At 39.9% G+C, this 21,821-nt stretch overlaps 1 protein-coding gene across 1 annotated transcript in view; it reads right to left on the bottom strand.

The window, feature by feature from the left end:
- The window catches only part of CATSPERB (cation channel sperm associated auxiliary subunit beta), a 125,053-nt gene that overhangs the window by 24,646 nt on the left and 78,586 nt on the right, over window positions 1–21,821 (bottom strand). The window contains exons 15-18 of the mRNA XM_040256636.1: window positions 17,353–17,507; window positions 14,422–14,576; window positions 4,740–4,930; window positions 1,737–2,069 (exon numbers count right to left, since the gene is read on the bottom strand). Coding sequence (XP_040112570.1) covers window positions 1,737–2,069; window positions 4,740–4,930; window positions 14,422–14,576; window positions 17,353–17,507 — 834 coding nt within the window. The remainder of the gene's footprint in view (window positions 1–1,736; window positions 2,070–4,739; window positions 4,931–14,421; window positions 14,577–17,352; window positions 17,508–21,821) is intronic.

Here is a 21,821-nt window from a genome sequence, read left to right as displayed (position 1 = left end):
TGCTCATGTGCAAAGTGGTGTTGGACTCTTTGCGACCCCATGGACTACAGCACACCAGGCTTCCCTGTCTTTCACCAACTCTCAGAGTTTGCTCAAACTCATGTCCAATGAGTCGGTGATGCCATCCAACCATATTGTCCTCTGTTGTCCCTTCTGAAAGAATATTCAGGATTGATTTCCTTTAGGATTGACTGATTTGATCTCCTTTCAGTCCAAGGGACTCTCAAGGTCTTCTCCAACATCACAGTTCAAAAGCATCAATTCTTTGGCACTCAGCCTTCTTTATGGTCCAATGCTCACATCCATACATGACTATTGGAAAAACCTTATCTTTGACCAGATGGACCTTTGTGGCAAAATGATGTCTCTGCTTCTTAATAAGCTATCTAGGTTTGTCATAGCTTTTCATCCAAGGAGCAAGCATCTTTTAATTTCATGGCTGCAGTTGCCATCTGAAGTGATTTTGGAGCCCAATAAAATAAAGTCTGTCACTGTTTCCATTGTTTTCCCATCTATTTGCCATGAAATGATGGGACTGAATGCCACAATCTTCATTTTTTTGAAAGTTGAGTTTTAAGCCAGCTTTTTCACTGTCCTCTTTCACTCACTTTCATCAAGAAGCTCTTTATTTCCTCTTCGCTTTCTGCCATAAGGGTGGTATCATCTGCATGTCTGAGGTTATCAATATTTCTCCTGGAAATCTTGATTCCAGCTTGTGCTTCATCCAGCCTGGCATTTTGCATGATGTACTCTGCATATAAGTTTAATAAGCAGGGTGGCAATATATAGCCTAGACATACTCCTTTTCCAACTTGGAACCAGTCCATTGTTCCCTGTTCAGTTCTAACTGTTGCTTTTTTACCTGCATACAGGTTTCTCAGGATGCAAGGAAGGTGGTCTGGTATTCCCATCTCTTTAAGAATTTTCTACAATTTGTTGTGATCCACACATCAAAGGCTTTAGTGTAGTGAATGAAGCAGATGTTTTTCTGAAATTCTCTTGCTTTTCCTATGATCCAGTGGATATCTGATTCCTCTACGTTTTCCAAATCCAGCTTGAATATCTGAAAGTTCTTGGTCACATACTGTTGAAGCCTAGCCTGGAGAATTTTGAGCAAAACTTTGCTAACATCTTCATTTCTAATGACAAGATTTTCCTTTTTCTCTCTCCTCTCTTTCATCTTTCTTTCCTCACTTTCTAGCTAAGTTATTTACTAAAGTTTTTTGTTTTACTTTTTTCCACCATGCTATTTTGCCATCATCTTTAGTAAGATTTATATTTTTAAATAAATAAATACTTGGAAAATGGAGCAAAGTATAGAATTCTATTTAAAAGGTTTTTTTTTCCTTAAAATAAATACTTGAAATGGTTATAACAATAACAAGGTAATTAAAAGGTTTTCTTTTCAGAGGGCAGCTAAAGCTTAAACTAAAATCCTCTGTAAATTTGGGCTGATACTATAACCTCATTTTTCTCATTTATAAAATAAGGATTGTAATATAGCCCATTAGGATAGTCATAAACCATAAATTTTAAATGTATAAAAACATTTAATACAGAGTTTTGCATAAGTGCTCAAAATTAGAAGCTTATACTATTAGTGATAGAATGCCATCTACTAATGAAACCAAAGATAAAGGAAATATCTGAGTGTATTTTACATGCAAGAGTGTATTTTACATGCAAGAAAAGCAATAATATCTCCTCTTGTTATTTCCCAATAAAAATAAACTTACCTTTTGTATTAGGTACGACCTTCATTTTTAAAGTGTGAGATTTCCCCAGATCAATGTATTTCAGGACACTGAGGGATAGTGAATCATCATGTTGTTGAAACCAGTAATTACATGGTTTTGCATATATGTTCCATGTTTGTCCATTCCTTTTTCCAAAGTTGTATAAGAGCCAGGAGTCTTTTTGAAAGGTCATGTTATGGGGGACTAGTTCAGGCATGGTAGCAATAGCTAAAGCATTCTCATTGTCTAATATCTTTGTGATCAGGAAGCTGCTATAACCAGGAATCACCACAGTCTTTTCTATATCAGAATCTTGAAATGAGGAGATAACACCTGGAGCTAAAACAAGAATGATTTGGTATAAAATAGAACAGCCAATGTTCTGCAAGCAATACTGGTGGACACAACTGAGGAATACATTATTTGAGTTTTTAATCTATGATCTTAACTAGAGAACATATTTGTCATATTTCTGGTCATAATTCAAATTATTTTGTTGAAAGTGTTATCACAAAAATGCCAAACACAACATCTACTGTGAAACTAGTTCTATAAAATTCTCAGCAAAAGACAACCCACATAGGGTTAAGTAATTATAAGAAAGTTGATTTCCTTTCTGTAGAACTAGTGAGAGCCTTAATAACCTAGAAATTGGAGAAAATCCATCAGAGTGGATATGAGAGAAGTCGAAAGATGGCTGTTTGAAGGAGAGGGAAGTCATTATTTTAAAATGTCTTTGAAACACATCAACAGTGATACTCACCTTGTTCTGAAAAAAATAAATAGAAGTAGTCTGAAAAGAACCTCATAATGCCTTTATTATGCACACATGTTCTAATTTTTCCCATTTCAACAAACCAACAAAAAACCCTTTTCTACATCCCCCTCAACTACCATCTCATTTCTCTTTTCCCCTTCACTGTGAGATTCCCCCAAAGGACTGCCTTATTCACTGTCTTCAATTCCCTGCCTCTTGTAATTTTTTGACCCTAACCCAATGACATGTCATTTTTGTCTACATGATTCCACCCAACAACAGCTTTTGTCAACTTTACCACTGACTTTGACACAGATCCATCGGCAGTTTTCTCTCCCCACCTCTTTTCTAAACCCACCTCTTGGCAGCTTGTAGCAGAGCATCTCTCCTTCCTTCTTGAAGTAACTTCTTCACTTGGTTTGTGAGACATACTCTCTTCTCCTAGTAGACCATCCAGTCTTCCCCATCTCTCTGACCACTAAATGTTGGAATACTGGAGACTGGGTCTCAAACTTTTTCCTTTCTTTATCTATACCTGCTTTCCCAGTGATCTCATCTATTCTAGCAGCATTAACTATCATATATGCTGACCACTGGGCTTCCCAGGTGGCTTGGTAGTAAAGAATTCACCTGCCAGTGCAGAAGATGCTGGTTGATCTCTGGGTTGGGAAGATCCCTTCAGGAGGGAATGGCAAACTGCTCCAGTATTCTTGCCTGGGAAATCCCAAAGGCAGAGGAGCTTGGCAGGCTACAGTCCATGGGATCGCAAAGAGCTGGACATGACTGAATGACTGAGCACACGTGCATGACGCTGGTCATTTGCTTCCCCTCCACCTTTTGACTTTTTGAGATATAATTGATACATAATGTTAGTTTCAGGTGTACAACATGATTCGGTATTTTGGTATTTTTTTGGTATAAAACACCAAAAAAAAAAATTTAACAAGGTGATCAATGCATACCTATCCATAACTACCTAAATGTAAATGACCTAAATTCTTCAATCAAAAGATATAAAGTGGTTGAGTTGATTTAGAAACAAAAGCAAGATATGCTATATGGTGCCTACAAGGGACTTCCTTTAGATATAAAGAGACATGCAGACTGAAAATGAAGGGATGAAAAAAGATATTCTATGCAAGTGGAAATCAGAAGAAGTCTGCAATACCAATACTTACATCAGAGAAAGTAGACCTTAAGACAAAGGCTAAACAAGAGTTTATATAATAACAGCCAAACAAAAAGATATCACATTTGTAAATATTTATGCACTTAACAAATGAGCACCTAAATAATAAAGCAAATATTCATAGACTTTGAGGAGAAATAGATAGCAACACAAAAATAGTAGAGGATTTTAATACCCTACTTTCATCAATGGATAGGTCATATAGACAGAAAATCAACAAGGGGCATGATTGAATTTATGTTTTAGTAAGATCACTTAAGCTGCTCTGTTGAGAATAGACTGGGCATGTGACAGAGAAAGGGCAAAAAGGAAAGCAGAGAAATCAGTTTCCTTAAAAACTATTGAGTTGGCCCAAAAGTTTGTTCAGGTTCTCCTGTAAGATATTATGGAAAACCCAAATGGATTTTTTGGCCAACTCAATAAATATGCAATTACTATTCAGTCCAGCAGTTGCACTCCTGGGCATTTATTCCAGAGAAGTGAAAACGTATGTATACACAAAAACCTGTACACAAATACTTAAGGTAGAGTCAAAATTCTGTCTATTGTATGATTTCATTTATGTAACATTCTGGAAAGGAGAGAATTTGGGGAAGAGAAAACAGATCATTGGTTGCCAGGGGCCAGGGTTGGGAGAGCAAAGAATTAGGAGAGAGTTTTCTGGGACTGATCACAATGGTGGCTCCATCAATGAATGAATGGATTTATCAAAATCCATAGACATACACTGAAAAGAGTGAATTTTACTGTATGTAAGTTATACCTTAATAAACCTGACCAAAAAAAAAAAAAAAGAGAGAGAGAGAGAGACTATTGCAATAATCAAGTGAGAGAATGTATTAAATGTAAAAGGCCTGTTATTCATCCCAGTGGAGAAATCAGGTTTTATTATATTAAAAATAAAGAATTCCTCTAGGAATTTAAGTATGTGTAGACTTCTGTAGATTATCAATTGGTTTAAATTTTGAAATCTATTGTTCTATAAAAGAGCATGAACACTCATCCCAAAAGATAATTCTTCATTTTTCCCAGCCATTGGAAATATTATTACACTTACTTTGTAACTGAAGACTAAGTTTATAGGAGTGATTTCCAGCTTCACTAATGGAAAGGGAACTAGACAAACAAGAGCTCTCATTTACTTCCTCTATTCCAAAAGGGTCTATCAGTTCTGCAATAACTGAGGACAAAAATCCTTCAGGAGTGTTATGGTGAAATACCTTTCTTATGTAAGCTGTTCCAGTTTTCCTAAAAACAAACCAACAAATATCAAGCAATTTGGACAAAACAGTGGTTTAAATTAGCAAGTTCATAAACATATAATTTATAAATAAAAAATACCACAAATGGTTAACAAATGAATATTTGAGTAACATTTATTCAATTTCATTAGTAATTGATGAAATGTCAGTTACAGCAATGGGATGTGATTTTTCACCTATCAAATTAAGGAAGCTTTTAAAAGACAGGATTTAACAGTGAACTGAGAGAGATTGACACTAATGAAATGGTAAAATGATACACTCCTCCTAGAAAGCAGTTTGAAACTATGCATTGAGTTCTAATTTTTTTTTTTTTTTGCCCTCTGATTCTATAAATCTACTGATAGATCTCTATGCTAAGGACATAACTTGAAACACAGAGGGGAAGAAAAGCTTTCCACACAAAGATGTTCATCACAGCATTATGATAAAAGTTAGAAATAAAAATGCCAACAATAGGAAAATTAACTGATAATACCTGATCTACCTAGAAAAAACACATCCATTAAAATGATTCTTACAAAGAGTTTTTCATTACCTAAGGAAAGTGGTCACATTATAATGTCTAAAATAAAGAAGTATAGTGAAAATGTTGAAATGAATGTTGAAAAGGACTAATCAGTAATTCATCAGAGTGTTAACAGTCATGATTTTAATTGTCTTCTTTATATTTGCCTTTTAGGAAATTTCTGCAATGAGCATGTGCTTTATAAGCAAGAAAAACAACCTTCAAATGTTAAGCTAAGATGTGTGTGTGTGTGCTAAGAGTCAGTTATGCTGACTCTTTGCAACCCCATGGACTGCAGCCCACCAGGCAAGAATACTCGAGTGGGTTGCCATTTCCTACTCCAGGGGATCTTCCCTACCCAGGGATCAAACATGTGTCTCTTGTGTCTTCTGCACTGGCAGCCAGATTCTTTACCACTGAGCCACCTGGGAAGCCTTAAGCTAGGATATCCATATCAAGAAAAAATAAATCTATACACAGACCTTACACCTTCACAAAAATTTAACTCAAAATGAATTACAGACTTAAACATAAAATGTAAAACTTCTAGAAGATAACATGGGAGAAAATCTGGAAGAACTTGGGTATGGTGATGACTTTTTAGATACAACTTTAAGGACACAATCCTTAGAGTATCCTTTCACAATGAATGAAAAAAATCAACAAGCCATACTTTGCTAAATTAAAACCTTATGCTCTATGAGAGATATTGTCAAAAGAATTAGAATACAAGATGTGGGCTGGGAGAAAATAGTTATGGAAAACATATCTGACAAAGGACTGTTATCCAAAATAAACTATTGGGAAAGAATAGAATCTCTTTTTCCTCTACCCTTCTAGGTTCTGTGCCTGGGACCCTAGAAATTAAACTGACAAAAGCCATATTAACAATAAAATGTTAGCAATTTAGAACCGTAGCTTACCAGGGTTCCCTGACCATGGGATTTCCCAGGCAAGAATACTGGAGTGAGTTGCCATTTCCTTCTCCGAGGGATCTTCCTGACCCAGGAATCAAACTTATGTCTCCTGTGTCGCCTGCATTGCAGGTGGATTCTTTACCCGTTGAGCCATCAAAGAAGGCTGAACACCGAAGAACTGATGGTTTCTAATTGTGGTGCTGAAGAAGACTCTTGAGAGTCCCTTGGACAGCAAGGAGATCAAACCAGTCAATCCTAATGGAAATCAACCCTGAATGTTCATTGGAAGGACCCTTGCTGAAGCTGAAGCTCTAATACTTTGGCCACCTGATGAGAAGAACTGACTCATTGGGAAAGACCCTGATGCTGGGAAAGATTGAAGACAAAAGGAGGAGGGGGGCGACAGAGGATGAGATGGTTGAATGGCATTGTCAACTCAATGGGTATGAATCTGAACAAACTCCAGGAGATTGTGAAGGGTAGGGGAGCCTGGCTTGGTGCAGTCCATGGGGTCACAAAGAGTAGGATACAACTTAGCAACTGAACAACAGCAGCAAAATAGAGATGGTATAGATGTCAGGGATGAATAGGAAGGGCAGAGGACTTTCAGGGCAATGAAACTATTCTGTATGATAAGATGTATATGTGTCATTATAGAATTGTCAAAATCCATAGAAAGTACAACACCAAGAGTGAATCCTAATGTAAACTATGGACTTCGGGTGTCGGTATAGGTTCATGGATTGGAACAAATAAACCACTGTAGTGTCAGATGCAAAGTGAGAGAGATATGTGTGGAGATGAGGCACATGGGAACTCTCTGGACTTTCTGATCCATGTTGCTTGATTCTAATACTGCTCTTAAAAAATAAAGCTTATTACCCTAATTAAAAAAAAAACTATTAACCTCTTTGCATCTTGAGTCACTGACCAATAGCCAGGCAGACACCTTAATTATTGACCCTGCCATCCCACTTCTCCCACCACTGGAGAAGTAAATGAATCTCTTGTATTCAAGTGTCCAGGATGGCTCTTGGGGGGCAATCAAGCTCCACTCTTCCAGGAGAGGTAAGAATTCAGCTTTTAAAGGAGAGAAGAGAGTTTGGGCAATGAAGGATTGGCTTAAAATTAGGAGTCAGGAAGTTCCTGAGGTGGAGAGGAATATCTGTTGAATGGGGAAAACACTACAAAAAGGCAATCGCCATCAAACGTAATTACCTATACCTGATAAACTCCAATTCCAGTACCCGCGCTGTTTCTCCAGCCCACTGCCCTCATCCCAAGCCAATGAAGCTGCTTTAATCAAGGTTACTACATCCTGGAAGGTTGCCATATCTAAAGGTCACTTCACTTCTTGGTTCTTAGGTTACTCAGTCTCTCAGTCACATGGGTCACAGTGGTTTACTCCATACTTTCCAAAACACCCACCTCCCTTAGCTTTCATGTCCCCACTTTACCCCGTTTTTTTTTTTTTTTTTTCTATTTTATTGACTATTCCTTCTTCATTTTCTTGGCTGGGGCCTCCTCTTCTGCCTAATTTCTCTTCCAGGAGTGCCCCGGGGCTTTTCTTCTCTACATATATCCATTTATATTGGAACAACTACCAAATGCAGAGCTCCTGCTGTTTTTGTGGTATGCATTCGTATATCCAGGCAACTGTCAACTTCACATCTTTACCTAGGTACCTAATAGGTATTTCACACTTAATTTTTCCAATGTGCAAGTCTCACTCACCCTGCCTAACCCTGCAATCCAAATCTCAGAAAATGACAGCATCCTCTACCTAGCTACAAACTAAAACACTAGCAAATTCTTGATGGCTCTCTTGCTCATTCCCACAACAGGCAATCCACCATCAGATCCTGTCTTTTCACAAGTGCACTGCTTTGACCATCTTCTTTTCTTATCTGTATTATTTCAGTAGCTTTCCAAGGAGCCTGGAGACTTTGACTCTCACCCTGTCCTATACTTTTCACAGCAAATGATCTTTTAAAAAATATAAATTACTTCACTATCCTATATAAAACTTTCCAATGGCTTCCCCTGGCACAAAGAATAAAATATAAACCTCTATGCAGCCTACAGTTACCTATATGATCTGGTACTTCCCTACCTTCTCACTGACCTTCCAACACACCATCTCACTCTGCACTACCCACACAAGCAATCCAAGTGTAATTGGACTACGCTCTCCAATTAAAAAAAAAAACAGTTCTAAAAAAAAGAAAGAAATAGTTCTGGAGATGGACAGTGGTAACAGTTGCACAACCATGTCAATATATTTAATGCCACAGAACTGCACTCTTAAAAATAGCTAAAATGGTAAATTTTATGTTATGCATATTTTGCTATACCTGTTAGGCTGTAATGCAAAAAAGCATTATAAATATAAACATAGTCATTAAATACCAATAAAATGTTCAACTCATCAAGAAGATGTAACAATTCTCTTTTGTAACACTGCAAGTAGCTGTCTTATTTTAAACTACTTTATTGAGTTATGATTGACACATAAAAGGCCTTACATATTTAATATAAACAACTTGATGAGTTTAAGGATAAGTATATACCCATGAAATCAACATCATAAGCAAGTCCAAGAAGATGTAACAATTTTTAACTTATACATATCTAACAACAGCCTCACACACACATAAGGCAAAATTGACAGAACTACAATGAAGAATTGACAAATTCAATATCACATCAGAAAATTTTAACATAATAATTGATAGATCACAAAAGAAAAAAATCAGTTAAGGATAAAGAAAATTGGAAAATCACAATTAACGCGATTAATCTAACAAGTGAATACTAACACTGCACACAACAATGTATGAAATGTATAAACATAGATAATACACAACGACCAAGATAGGTTTATTCCATGACTTTCAGTCTGATTCAACATTAAGTCCATAATATAATTCACAGCATTAAGTAAAAGTTCAAAGGAAAAAATTATATAGATAAGTTCAATAGATACAGGAGAAACATTTAAGTTAAAAACAAAAAGAAAACACCTCTTAAACTGAAAAAAAAAAGATAACTGTAAATGAAAAAAAGTTTTTAAAATATTGGAAAGGATAGTACGTGATGGTGAAATGTTTAAAATATTTTTTTTTAAGTCAGGAACAAGGAAGCCCACTGCTAATGGTCTGAATGTTTGTATCCCTCCAAAATTCCTGTGTTGAAAACATAATGCCCAAAGTGATGATATTTGGAGATGAAGCTTTTGGGAAGTGATTCAGGTCGTGCAGGTGAAGCATCTGTGATTCAGTTTAGTACCCTGCCCTTTTCAATTGCGACAGTACACGGTGAGAAGTTGGCAATCTGTACCCAGGAGAGAGCCTGCACCAGAAACTTACCATGCTGGTACCTTAATCTTAGACTTCTGGTCTTCATAACTGTGATAAATACATTTGTTTATAAGCCATCTGTCTGGAGAATCCCCATGGGCAGAGGAGCCTGGTGGGCTACAGCCTATGGGGTCACAAAGAGTTGGACACGACTGAAGTGGCTTAACACATAGCCATCCAGTTTTTTTATGTTTGATTAGAGCAGCCTGAACAGAATGACACCCATTAACTTCAATTATATTTATATTTAATAAGCTCCTAGATACTGTAACAGAAAGAAATATATAATATGCTAAAAGGTGTTAAAATAAATTATCTGCAGGTGATGTGATTATCTGCTTAGAAAAATATTTACCCCTACTCAGAAAATCCAAAAGAATATATAGAAAAAGTACTAGAATCAGCAAATGAGTTTAGCAAATTTGAAACACTTGAGATTGCTACACAAAAGTCAATTATACATCGACATGAATCAGCCACATGTCAATGTATGGCAAAACCAATACAGTATTGTAAAGCAAAATAAAGTAAAAAAAAAAAAAGTCAATTATAAGGCATTCTGCTTTGGCTTTTGATGTAGAAAGCAGCAGCCCAACAAGCAATGAAACAAAATGGATAAATCACAAAGTTGTCACTTTGCTTAAGCCATCCAAGAACCAAAAATCCAAGCCATTCCAAGGAGAGTCTCAACACAGCAACAGTCTCACTTGTGGAAGAGCATAGAAGGGAGAAACATGGTACTGGCCACAAAAGAAATAAATAAGAAATGTCTAAAAATAGAAAAAACAGAAACAAAGAACTGCCAAAGGCCAAGATGTGCTGGTATGTGAGTCTGGAAATGCTGCAGCACCTTTCAAAAGGGAGCTGCACTCACTTGCAAGCTCCTTCCCATGGGCCTCAGGAGAAAGACTGGGGCAGAGAGTGGACCAGAGAGAGCCCTGCTGGTGGTGCAGGCAGCAAGGGAGTGTGGGGCAAGGTCATTATAGGGAGGCTGGAGAGGGTGGGAGGAAACAGGGACGAAGTCTCATTCACTTCCTTGAACCTCCTTTCATAAGAAGCAAAAGCCTTGGCTGGGCATTAGACAGCTAAACATAGTCCTCAAAAGAGGTGATCCTGGCTGGGGAGGAGGGCCTGGAGGGTGCTGGCACTGAAGCCCCGTCTCCCTCCCCTTCACTCCCACCTCCCTCTCTCCTCCCACCCTCGTCTCTCCCACACAGCAGAAGCTTTAAACTACTGACAGAGAGGAAGCAAAGCCACCTGTCACTGGGGCACAGGCAAAGACACATTACGAGTAAGGGAAGACTAAAATAATAACCCTCTATCCTTATCGAGAGTCAGGAAGTTGTCCTGGGCCTAAAATTCTAGGAGTGCAAATAGAGTGTCCTACTGCAAGAAGAGAGGAATCTCCACCCAGGATCTAACTGCAGCTATAAGGCAGAATTTGGTTGCAAGAAGTAATTTTTATTAACAGGTTGTTGTGCTTTTTTTCCCCCTTAATGGAACTTGACTAGCTGAATCTAACATTTAAGTGCAAGAACAAAGGCCAAGAAGATCCAAGACAGGGTGCTATTCACACAAGTTACCTGGTTAGAGAAAATTGGTCAGCATGTCCTAGGAAAGGTCAAATACAGTAATGAAACAGAAGAGAGACTGAGAGACTGATGCACGCGGGGAACTAGGATATGTTACAGTGGTGACACTGCAGATCAGAAGGGCTGGGTTTGCACAATCGGTAGTCTAAACATAAGAAAATAAAGAAATCTGATTTCTGTTATACTTCATACTACACTCAACATCTATTCTAGATTAGAAACGTAAAAGTACACAGCAAAAGTTAAAAAACTACAAGACATAATGGGAGAACAGCCAAATAGATTGTGATATATTCATATGAGTGAATATAGACACATACATCAATACCAAATAATTTTTTGTATGAAAAAGGCAAATCATAGGAAAGGATATGTATTGCTAAGTAATACATTTGGCAAAATCAAACAATATAGTTTGATACATATGTATGTTAAACCTTTAAAAAAACATTTCTTAAAATATTCACACAAAATTTAAGATAATGTTTATTTCTGGGCAGGCATAGTTTTGGGGAGAGGCAGGAAAGAAAAGGAAAGTTGCCCAGAAGCAATAGTGGAAGAGTTCAGGGCCCACAACAGAGGGGAAGACTTTCAGACACTTAGAAGTGAGGGGGGCAGTGGTATTCAGGTAGAAGTGTCACCCGCATCAGCAGACCACTTGCCCCTTTATCTCACCTTGCTCTCAATCAAACTCCAGAAGGGGCTGGAAACCATCAGCTAAGAGGGAGGGAGGATATGAGTCTAAAAATAATAAGAATGAGAAACTCTTCACCCCCTAAACTCTAGGCTCCTCAGATTGGCTCAAATGGGAGTTGGAAAACAGACTTAAATCCAATAAGGGTTTGAAGTTTCTTAAAACACTGGACAGGAATGGAGTCATGTGGTAATTGACTGACTTAGATATTTTTAAGCTAAGGAAACAATTATTTACCCTCTAATGGAAAAGCTATAGGCCTTACAGATACTTCATCTAGAGGCAGAAAGCAAATAGGTCCACAGAGGTGGTTTGAAAAGACAGGATGAAAAGTACAGTTGATATCTAGCTGATTGAGTAAACAAACCTCACATAATCAATCTGGTCATTCATTTAGTTAGAATCCTTCAAGCTTTCTGCTCCCTTAGAATAACATCCACATTCCCTACTGAGACTAAAAGGGGCCCATCTGGTCTCGAATAACTTTTCTCCTCGGTTCACAACACTTAGGTCACTCTGGTTTTTCTTGAGTTTCTCAAGCACACATCATACTTCTTTGGGCCTGGGGGCCTTTTCCACACTATGGTCTTGGCTGGAGCCTTTCCCCCACCCCCTTCCTTCACCCTCATTCCTCTGATCTCATCTTAAGCATCACCGCCTCTGTGAAACCTCCCCAAATCCTCCAAACAAGGACTCAGCCCCTGAGAACTCACTCTCTCAATGCTCCATGCTCCTCTGTTGCAGGTTCACGTTAACTGTAATTTCACAACTGTCTACGCCCTGTGCTGGAATACAAGTTCCAGGAGTACATGGGCTTGAATGTCTTCCTCACTCTATTACAGCATCTCCCTAAGTGCCTTGCATGTAGTAAGTATTAAAAAACTATTTGTGGAAGAGGAAAATATAGGGTTCATCCTGCTTCACCCCTGACCATCTAGACATCTTCCTTTGGCCTACAGCTGACCTCATGACTCTGGCTCCCAAATCCTTGTCCTTTCTGGTTGAAGTCCCACCTGTGTCCAGTTCCCAGATCTGGCTCTTTGCTACCATGTCCTTCCTCAGAAATGCCCATTCTCTAGTTTCTGTGCAAGTAGAGCAAAGTTACTGACTGAACATAGAACATGCTGTGCTGCTTTTTAAACATTCTGATCTTTTAGAGAATTATCATATGCTTTCAAAATAATTAGGATAAAAATTGATATTAATATTGAGATGATACTAATCATATGTTAATTTTAAAGAGTGATTTTCTACGTTTTCTACAAAGACATACCTATATAAACAGGCATTAATGGATCTGTAATATGATACATATGAAAGCCATAAAAAACAAATAGTTCTCGATGATCACGGATACTTTTCTTTGAGACAGAAGGTTCTACAATCATTGTGAAATAAAACCTAATGCCAACATCTGCTATATTATGTTTGCTTCCTGTCTGCATATCTACCTCTGAGGGAGGTGTCGGGTGGAGCATGGAGCTGTTGGCTGCTGCTGCTGCTGCTAAGTCGCTTCAGTCGTGTCCAACACTGTGTGACCCCATAGATGGCAGCCCACCAGGCTCCCCCGTCCCTGGGATTCTCCAGGCAAGAACACTGGAGTGGGTTGCCATTTCCTTCTCCAATGCATGAAAGTGAAAAGTGAAAAGTGAAAGTGAAGTCGCTCAGTCGTGTCCGACTCAGCGATCCCATGGACTGCAGCCCACCAGGCTCCTCCGTCCATGGGATTTTCCAGGCAAGAGTATTGGAGTGGGGTGCCATTTCCTTCTCCAGGAGCTGTTGGCTATAGGACATTATCTAGCTGATAGCCCAATGGATGTATAATAGAGAGATTTCAACCTGGTGAACAGGTCAGTTTCTGGTAATCTGAGACTGTTCTTTTTCTGGTTGTTAGATGTGTGTGTGGGGGGGGAGGGGGCAGTTGTAGAATTCATATTGTTTTTCAAAGATTTTAAGCCTCAAAGGCAGCTTTCAGGGTCATTGGCTCTTGCTAATATCTTGGAAGAAAGCATTCCTGAGAACTCTGCATACCCTGTCAGGCAGTATTTCATGCAGGATGGTCTCCTCTGTGTTAGATTTGGTTGTCATAGGGCATATGACAACTGCCATGGGAGTGAACTCTGAGGATAAGCAGTACCCAGTGTAGCCCAGACATTTTTGATACTCGGGACAACAAGCACACATTTCTTTAGCTTGGCTTAATGGTGCTGATATACCTGGCCCCATATTCCTAAAACTGGGGCACTGTGCAAAGCACCTTGAAGTCTACAAATGTATTTGACCTCGCAAGGTGTTCAAAAAGACTTACTCTCCTTGACTAAGAAAATTACTCCAAAAAGTAGGCTCAAAATTTAGAATTTAGATACCAGTGCAATCTAAGTAAAATGTGAAGCTAATCAGTACCTACCTGGAGTGTATCAATTTTCCAAAGTGAATGTCATAGAATTGCTTGGTGTATACTCTATCCTTTGGTTCATTCTCAGGCACATATGCATAAAATATCATTTCATTTAAGGTGAGATACTGTGGAGCAAGGGCAGTGTCAAAGCCCATGTCAAAAGCCTGGAACATGAAAAAAGAAAATATTGAATTTATTTGGACTGCAAGGAGAACAAACTGTCAATCCTAAAGGAAATTAACCCTGAATATTGATTGGAAGGACTGATGCTGAAGCTGAAGCTCCAATATTTTGGCCACCAGATGTGAAGAACTGATTCATTGGAAAAGACTCTGATGCTGGGAAAGATTGAGGGCAGGAGGAGAAGGGGGCTACAGAAGATGACATGGGTGGATGGCATCACCAACTCAGTGGACATGAGCTGGAGCAAACTCCAGGAGATTGTGAAGGGACAGGGAAGACTGGCATGCTACAGTCCATGGGGCTGCAAAGAGTTGGACACAATTTAGCGACTGAACAACAGCATAATTCCATTACGACAAAATGCAAATAATGGATTTGCTTCCATTTCACATCAAAACAATATTGCTTTTCTCATCAATAAAAGGAATATTGCTGAATATCCACGCAGATGGGAGAGAAAACACACTCTTCTATTGAGGAGGAGAGGAAATTCTGAAGAGTTAAGTTCAGTTTAACATTCCTGTATAGAAGGCTGCAATGGCAGACAGGAGTGTCTTGTCTCATATGTGGGGGAGGAGTTTAGAAGCACAGGTTCTAGAACTTGGTTCCTGTTTGGAGTATTCTGTAAGCAAGGGGCTGAGAAGCACCTCCTGACACTTAACAGCTATTCCCACCATGTCATGCTGGTAACTCTGTACTGTTGCTACTGAGTCCTCGAGGCTGGTGGTTCACAAGGCTTTTCCTCTCTCTCAACACAGACAACTTTGGACCAGATTTCTGATCTGCAAGTCATCTTTCCAACATACACTTCTCTGATGCTGACCTTGTCCAGCTTTGAGAAATTGTAGGAGTGAGAAGACAGGTGGGGACCAGTCCCAAGGGGATGCTGGAGTTGCCCTGGTTTCTGTGTCATGAGGACGGAGGGGTAGATGCTGCAGTCAGATGGAGCAGTCACCATCAAGCAGTGCCATTCAGACCCATGTTCTGTCATGGCTTTTCCTCTGGTCTCTGAAATTTGGGAACTCACTGAGAAAGGGAGAGAATGGGAAACAGGTGCCAGGAGAATACACATGGGCCTGAACATGTATTGAACAGATGGCTTAAGGACTCTTGAAAACTGACAAGGCTTTAAGAGTTCTGTGTGACATTCGAGACTGGGAGTGGCAAGAACATCCCATGAAAGAATGTGCAAGTCCCGGCAAAGACAGCATACTGACTAAAAACACAGGTCCTGAACCTGTTGCTCCAAACTGATTTGATGCCTGATTCCAGGAACTAACCAGTGGTGTGTGTAATTTGGGGTGAATTATTTACCCTCCCTCTGCCTCACTTTCCTTGTGGGTAAAATGAGGATAAGTAATTGTTATAAAGATCAAGTGTTCACGACAGTACTTGGCACCTGCTGCTGCTGCTGCTGCTGCTAAGTCGCTTCAGTCGTGTCCGACTCTGTGCAACCCCATAGACGGCAGCCCACCAGGCTCCCCTGCCCCTGGGATTCTCCAGGCAAGAGCACTGGAGTGTGTTGCCATTTCCTTCTCCTTTGGCACCTACTCAGAGCCAAACAAGGTTTATGGATCATGTGTATTCAGAGAGGACACAGATATAGTTTGTTTTGGGAGAGGGAGGTGATAATATTGTGTGCAAATTCCTTGAATGCACTCACCCTGAGTATAAAAACTCATTTTGGCTTTTGATTTTAATAATTTAAACTTTCACATAAGAGAATATTTTCTACAAATTGTGAAGTTAGTAAAAATTGAGGTAACTGCTTTTTTGGTTAGGGCTACCCTGCTGATCACAGCATTTGATTTGTTTCTGTGTAGCACCACAAAACAGACTGGTGAATAAATTAAACAGGGAGTCACATGATGGCATCTTACTGTCACTAGGAAGTTCCACTTTTTTCTCTGCTAGTATCTCAGAAAACAGGGAAGTTAAAGCACTGTGTTCTGAACCGCAGTCTTGGCCTGGTAATTTTGAGTGATTTATTAAAACTAGAGTTACCCTTTATTCTATATAAAGTGCAGATTTTATTAGATCCCAGTTTTAAAATCTGTTTATTTGCTGATACATTGATGAGAATTCATTATAATGATTATGTGTTCTGTGATAAGTTTGTAGGTTCAAATATCTTTATAAATTGGAGAAGGAAATGGCAACCCACTCCAGTATTCTTGCCTGCAGAATCTCATGGACAGAGAAGCCTGGTGGGCTACAGTCTATGGGGTCGCAAAGAGTCAGACACAACTGAGTGACTTCACTTACTTATCTTTATAAATGGCCCATTATACATTAAAATTATTAGAAAAATCTGCATGAAGTATCATCTGTGAGGCAGATGATTATTCCTTTCTCTGTTAGCATTAGAAAAGGAAGAAATAAGTGGGGAGGGTTAGTAAGAAAGAAAAAAGTCAACAGTGGGAAAAAACAGAACTCATGTTTCTTTAAGGTCAACCTTGAGAGAGTCAAACTCACCATAAACCTGGGTTGGATCTAGTTTAGAACATCTGGTGATTTGCTGTGAAAACATTTATATGAAAATATTCCAGGTGTGTGTATAAATCTATAAAGCTCTGTATGGGATTTGAAAGATTTTGGAGATGTTCCCTGATATAAGAAAGTTTTTCCTTTAGTTAAAAGTAGCAAAGAGTATTAAGAGTGTTTGTCCCAAGGAAAACGCTTTCCCTATTTCTCTGTATATAGAATATGACATCTATTAAAACAAGGCAAACTGTTTCAACACATTAGATCACTGACCTGTCCAAAAATACCTTTAGAATTTCCAAAGGCAGCAAGTGATCCACCAGCTTCAAAGTGGTCTGGAGTCAGTTTATGTATGAATCCCACGTGGTCATAGTATAAAGTGAAAATTTTATCAGAAATAGATCCAATTTTACTATATTTTCCTAACCCTGTTAGGAAAGAAATGGATATCGCTTGATATTGATATGATACACTTCAGTTCAGTCACTCAGTTGTGTCTGACTCTTTGCGACCCCATGGACTGCAGCATGCCAGGCTTCCCTGTCCATCACCAACTCCTGGAGCCTGCTCAAATTCACGTCCATTGAGTCAGTGATGCCATCAAACTATCTCATCCTCCGTCGTCCCCTTCTCCTCCTGCCTTCAATCTTTCCCAGTATCAGGGTCTTTTCCAGTGAGACAGTTCTTCACATCAGGTGGCCAATGTATTGGATGATACAACTAGAGAACTTTTAAAACTCTACCTTATAAAAACTCTATTTAAACTAAGAGGTGAGAGAAGTGCTCTGAGACTCAATAATTAGAAAATTCATGTTAGTTTTTGTTAAGTCCACGGAAAAGTGTTTTTTTCAAGCTCCATTTCATTACTGAACCTGTTTGCTGAAGCAGGTGGACAGTGAGCAGATGTCTGGAGGAAAGGGGGCTAGCTCCCCCTGGCGGAGAGTTCTCTTCATAACACTGAAATCAGACTCCCCAGTAGGTGGAAGTGGGTGGAGAAGGAAACGGCAACTCACTCCAGTACACTTGCCTGGAAAATACCATGGACGAAGGAGTCTGGTAGGTTACAGTCCATGGGATCGCGAAGAGTCGGACACGACTGAGCTACTTCACTTTCACTTTTCACTCTCATGCATTGGAGAAGGAAATGGTAACCCACTCCAGTATTCTTGCCTGGAGAATCCCACGGACAGAGGAGCCTGGTGGGCTGCTGTCTATGGGGTCGCACAGGGTTGGACACGACTGAAGCGGGTTAGCATCAGCAGTAGTAGAGACCACTGGGTCATTAGCTATACTAGGATTAACATGTTGAACCAGACTTGGTTATCTCACGCTTCTCCTGTGTCCTGGCAGTAATCTGGTGGTACAGCAACATTCACTAGACCGGACATTGATCCACTGAAAGAGAGTGCGCCCTCTCCTGGATGGACGATGAACACTCAGGTCTCAGTATGAGAAAGCTGATTTCCAAGCCCCAGCCGCCAAGCCCTCTCATCCTCCCAGTTTGGCCAGGGTCTCCGGGCCCATTCTCCTGTCCTAACCCCTAAATACTGGCGTGACCCAGGACTCAGTTCTTAGATCTATTCTCTCACTCTCTCAACATATCTGGTCCAGTTTCAGGTTTTTAAATACATCTTTATGTGGATGATTCCCAAATTGAAACCTCCCATCTCACTCTTTCCTGAACTCTAGACTTATCTATAACTGTCTAATGACATCTCCATAGGCATGTCAGCTGAGTATCTCCCGCGGAACTGACCCCATACTGCACTCCTAACCCTCACACAAACTTCCTCCACGTTCAGCCTTGTTACTCACTCAGTCATGTCTGTTTGTGAAGCGGTCAAACAAGAGATGGCAAGAGTGAACGTCGACATTCTAGGAACTAAAATGGACTGGAATGGGTGAATTTAACTCAGATGACCATTATATCTACTACTGCGGGCAGGAATCCCTCAGAAGAAATGGAGTAGCCATCATGGTCAACAAAAGAGTCCAAAATGCAGTACTTGGATGCAATCTCAAAAACGACAGAATGATCTCTGTTCGTCTCCAAGGCAAACCATTCAATATCACAGTTATCCAAGTCTATGCCCCAACCAGTAACGCTGAAGAAGCTGAAGTTGAACGGTTTTATGAAAACCTACAAGACCTTTTAGAACTAACACCCAAAAAAGATGTCCTTTTCATTTAGGGGACTGGAATGCAAAAGTAGGAAGTCAAGAAACACCTGGAGTAACAGGCAAATTTGGCCTTGGAATACAGAATGAAGCAGGGCAAAGTTAATAGAGTTTTGCCAAGAAAATGCACTGGTCATAGCAAACACCATCTTCTAACAACACAAGAGAAGACTCTACACATGGACATCACCAGATGGTCAACACCGGAATCAGATTGATTATATTCTTTGCAGCCAAAAATGGAGAAGCTCTATACAGTCAACAAAAACAAGACCAGGAGAGGACTGTGGCTCAGATCATGAACTCCTTATTACCAAATTCAGACTTAAATTGAAGAAAGTAGGGAAAATCACTAGACCATTCAGGTATGACCTAAATCAAATCCCTTATGATTATACAGTGGAAGTGAGAAATAGATTTAAGGGACTAGATCTGATAGCTAGAGTGCCTGATGAACTCTGGAATGAGGTTCGTGACATTGTACAGGAGACAGGGATCAAGACCATCCCCAGGGAAAAGAAATGCAAAAAAGTAAAATGGCTGTCTGGGGAGGTCTTACAAATAGCTGTGAAAAGAAGAGAAGTGAAAAGCAAATGAGAAAAGGAAAGATATAAGCATCTGAATGCAGACTTCCAAAGAATAGCAAGAAGAGATAAGAAAGCCTTCTTCAGCGATCAATGCAAAGAAATAGAGGAAAAGAACAGAATGGGAAAGACTAGAGATCTCTTCAAGAAAATTAGAGATACCAAGGGAACATTTCATGCAAAGATGGGCTCGATAAAGGACAGAAATGGTATGGACCTAACAGAAGCAGAAGATATTAAAAGGTGGCAAGAATACACAGAAGAACTGTAGAAAAAAGATCTTCATGACCCAGATAATCACAATGGTGTGATCACTCATCTAGAGCCAGACATCCTGGAATGTGAAGTCAAGTGGGCCTTAGAAAGCATCACTACGAACAAAACTAGTGGAGGTGATGGCATTCCAGTTGAGCTATTTCAAATCCTGAAAGATGCTGTGAAAGTGCTATACTCAATATGCCAGCAAATTTGGAAAACTCAGCAGTGGCCACAGGACTGGAAAAGGTCCGTTTTCATTCCAATCCCACAGAAAGGCAATGCCAAAGAATGTTCAAACTACCGCACAATTGCACTCATCTCACACGCTAGTAAAGTAATGCTCAAAATTCTCCAAGCCAGGCTTTAGCAATACGTGAACTGTGAACTTCCAGATGTTCAAGCTGGTTTTAGAAAAGGCAGAGGAACCAGAGATCAAACTGCCAACATCTGCTGGATCGTGGAAAAAGCAACAGAGTTCCAGAAAAACATCTATTTCTGCTTTATTGACTATGCCAAAGCCTTTGACTGTGTGGATCACAATCAACTGTGGAAAATTCTGAAAGAGATGGGAATACCAGACCACCTGACCTGCCTCTTGAGAAATCTGTATGCAGGTCAGGAAGCAACAGTTACAACTGGACATGGAACAACAGACTGGTTCCAAATAGGAAAAGGAGTATGTCAAGGCTGTATATTGTCACCCTGCTAATTTAACTTATATGCAGAACACATCATGAGAAACGCTGGACTGGAAGAAACACAAGCTGGAATCAAGATGGCTGGGAGAAATATCAATCACTTCAGATATGCAGATGACACCATCCTTATGGCAGAAAGTGAAGAAGAACTAAAGAGCCTCTTGATGAAAGTGAAAGAGGAGAGTGAAAAAGTTGGCTTAGAGCTCAACATTCAGAAAACAAAGATCATGGCAGCCGGTCCCATTACTTCATGGCAAATAGATGGGGAAACCATGTCAGACTTTTTTGGGGCTCCAAAATCACTGCAGATGGTGATTGCAGCCATGAAATTAAAAGACACTTACTCTTGGAAGGAAAGTTATGACCAACCTAGATAGTATATTTAAAACCATAGACAAAGGTCCATCTAGATGGACAAAGTTCCATCTAGTCAAGGCTATGGTTTTTCCAGTGGTCATGTATGGATGTGAGAGTTGTACTGGAAGAAAGCTGCTGCTACTGCTGCTGCTAAGTCGCTTCAGTCGTGTCCAACTCTGTGCAACCCCTTAGACGGCAGCCCACCAGGCTCCTCTTTCCCTGGGATTCTCCAGGCAAGAATACTGGAGTGGGTTGCCATTTCCTTCTCCAATGTATGGAAGTGAAAAACCAAAGTGAAGTCGCTCAGTCGTGTCCGACTCTTAAGGACCCCATGGACTGCAGCCTACCAGGCTCCTCCATCTATGGGATTTTCCAGGCAAGAGTACCGGAGTGGGGTGCCATTGCCTTCTGAGCGCCGAAGAATTGATGCTTTTGAACTGTGGTGCTGGAGAAGACTCTTGAGAGTCCCTTGGACTGCAAGAAGATCCAACCAGAAGATCCATCCTAAAGGAGATCAGTCTTGGGTGTTCATTGGAAGGACTGATGTTGAAGCTGAAACTCCAGTACTTTGACCACCTGATGGGAAGAGCTAACTCATTTGAAAAGACCCCAATGCTGGCAAAGATTGAGGGCAGGAGGAGAAGGGGACGACAGAGGATGAAATGGTT

The sequence above is a fragment of the Oryx dammah genome, unplaced genomic scaffold (genome assembly GCF_014754425.2).
Source record: "Oryx dammah isolate SB20612 unplaced genomic scaffold, SCBI_Odam_1.1 HiC_scaffold_16, whole genome shotgun sequence".
Taxonomy (NCBI): Eukaryota; Metazoa; Chordata; class Mammalia; order Artiodactyla; family Bovidae; genus Oryx; species Oryx dammah.
Note: the sequence above shows the minus strand (reverse complement) of the source record. Positions and strands in the feature narration are given on the sequence as shown.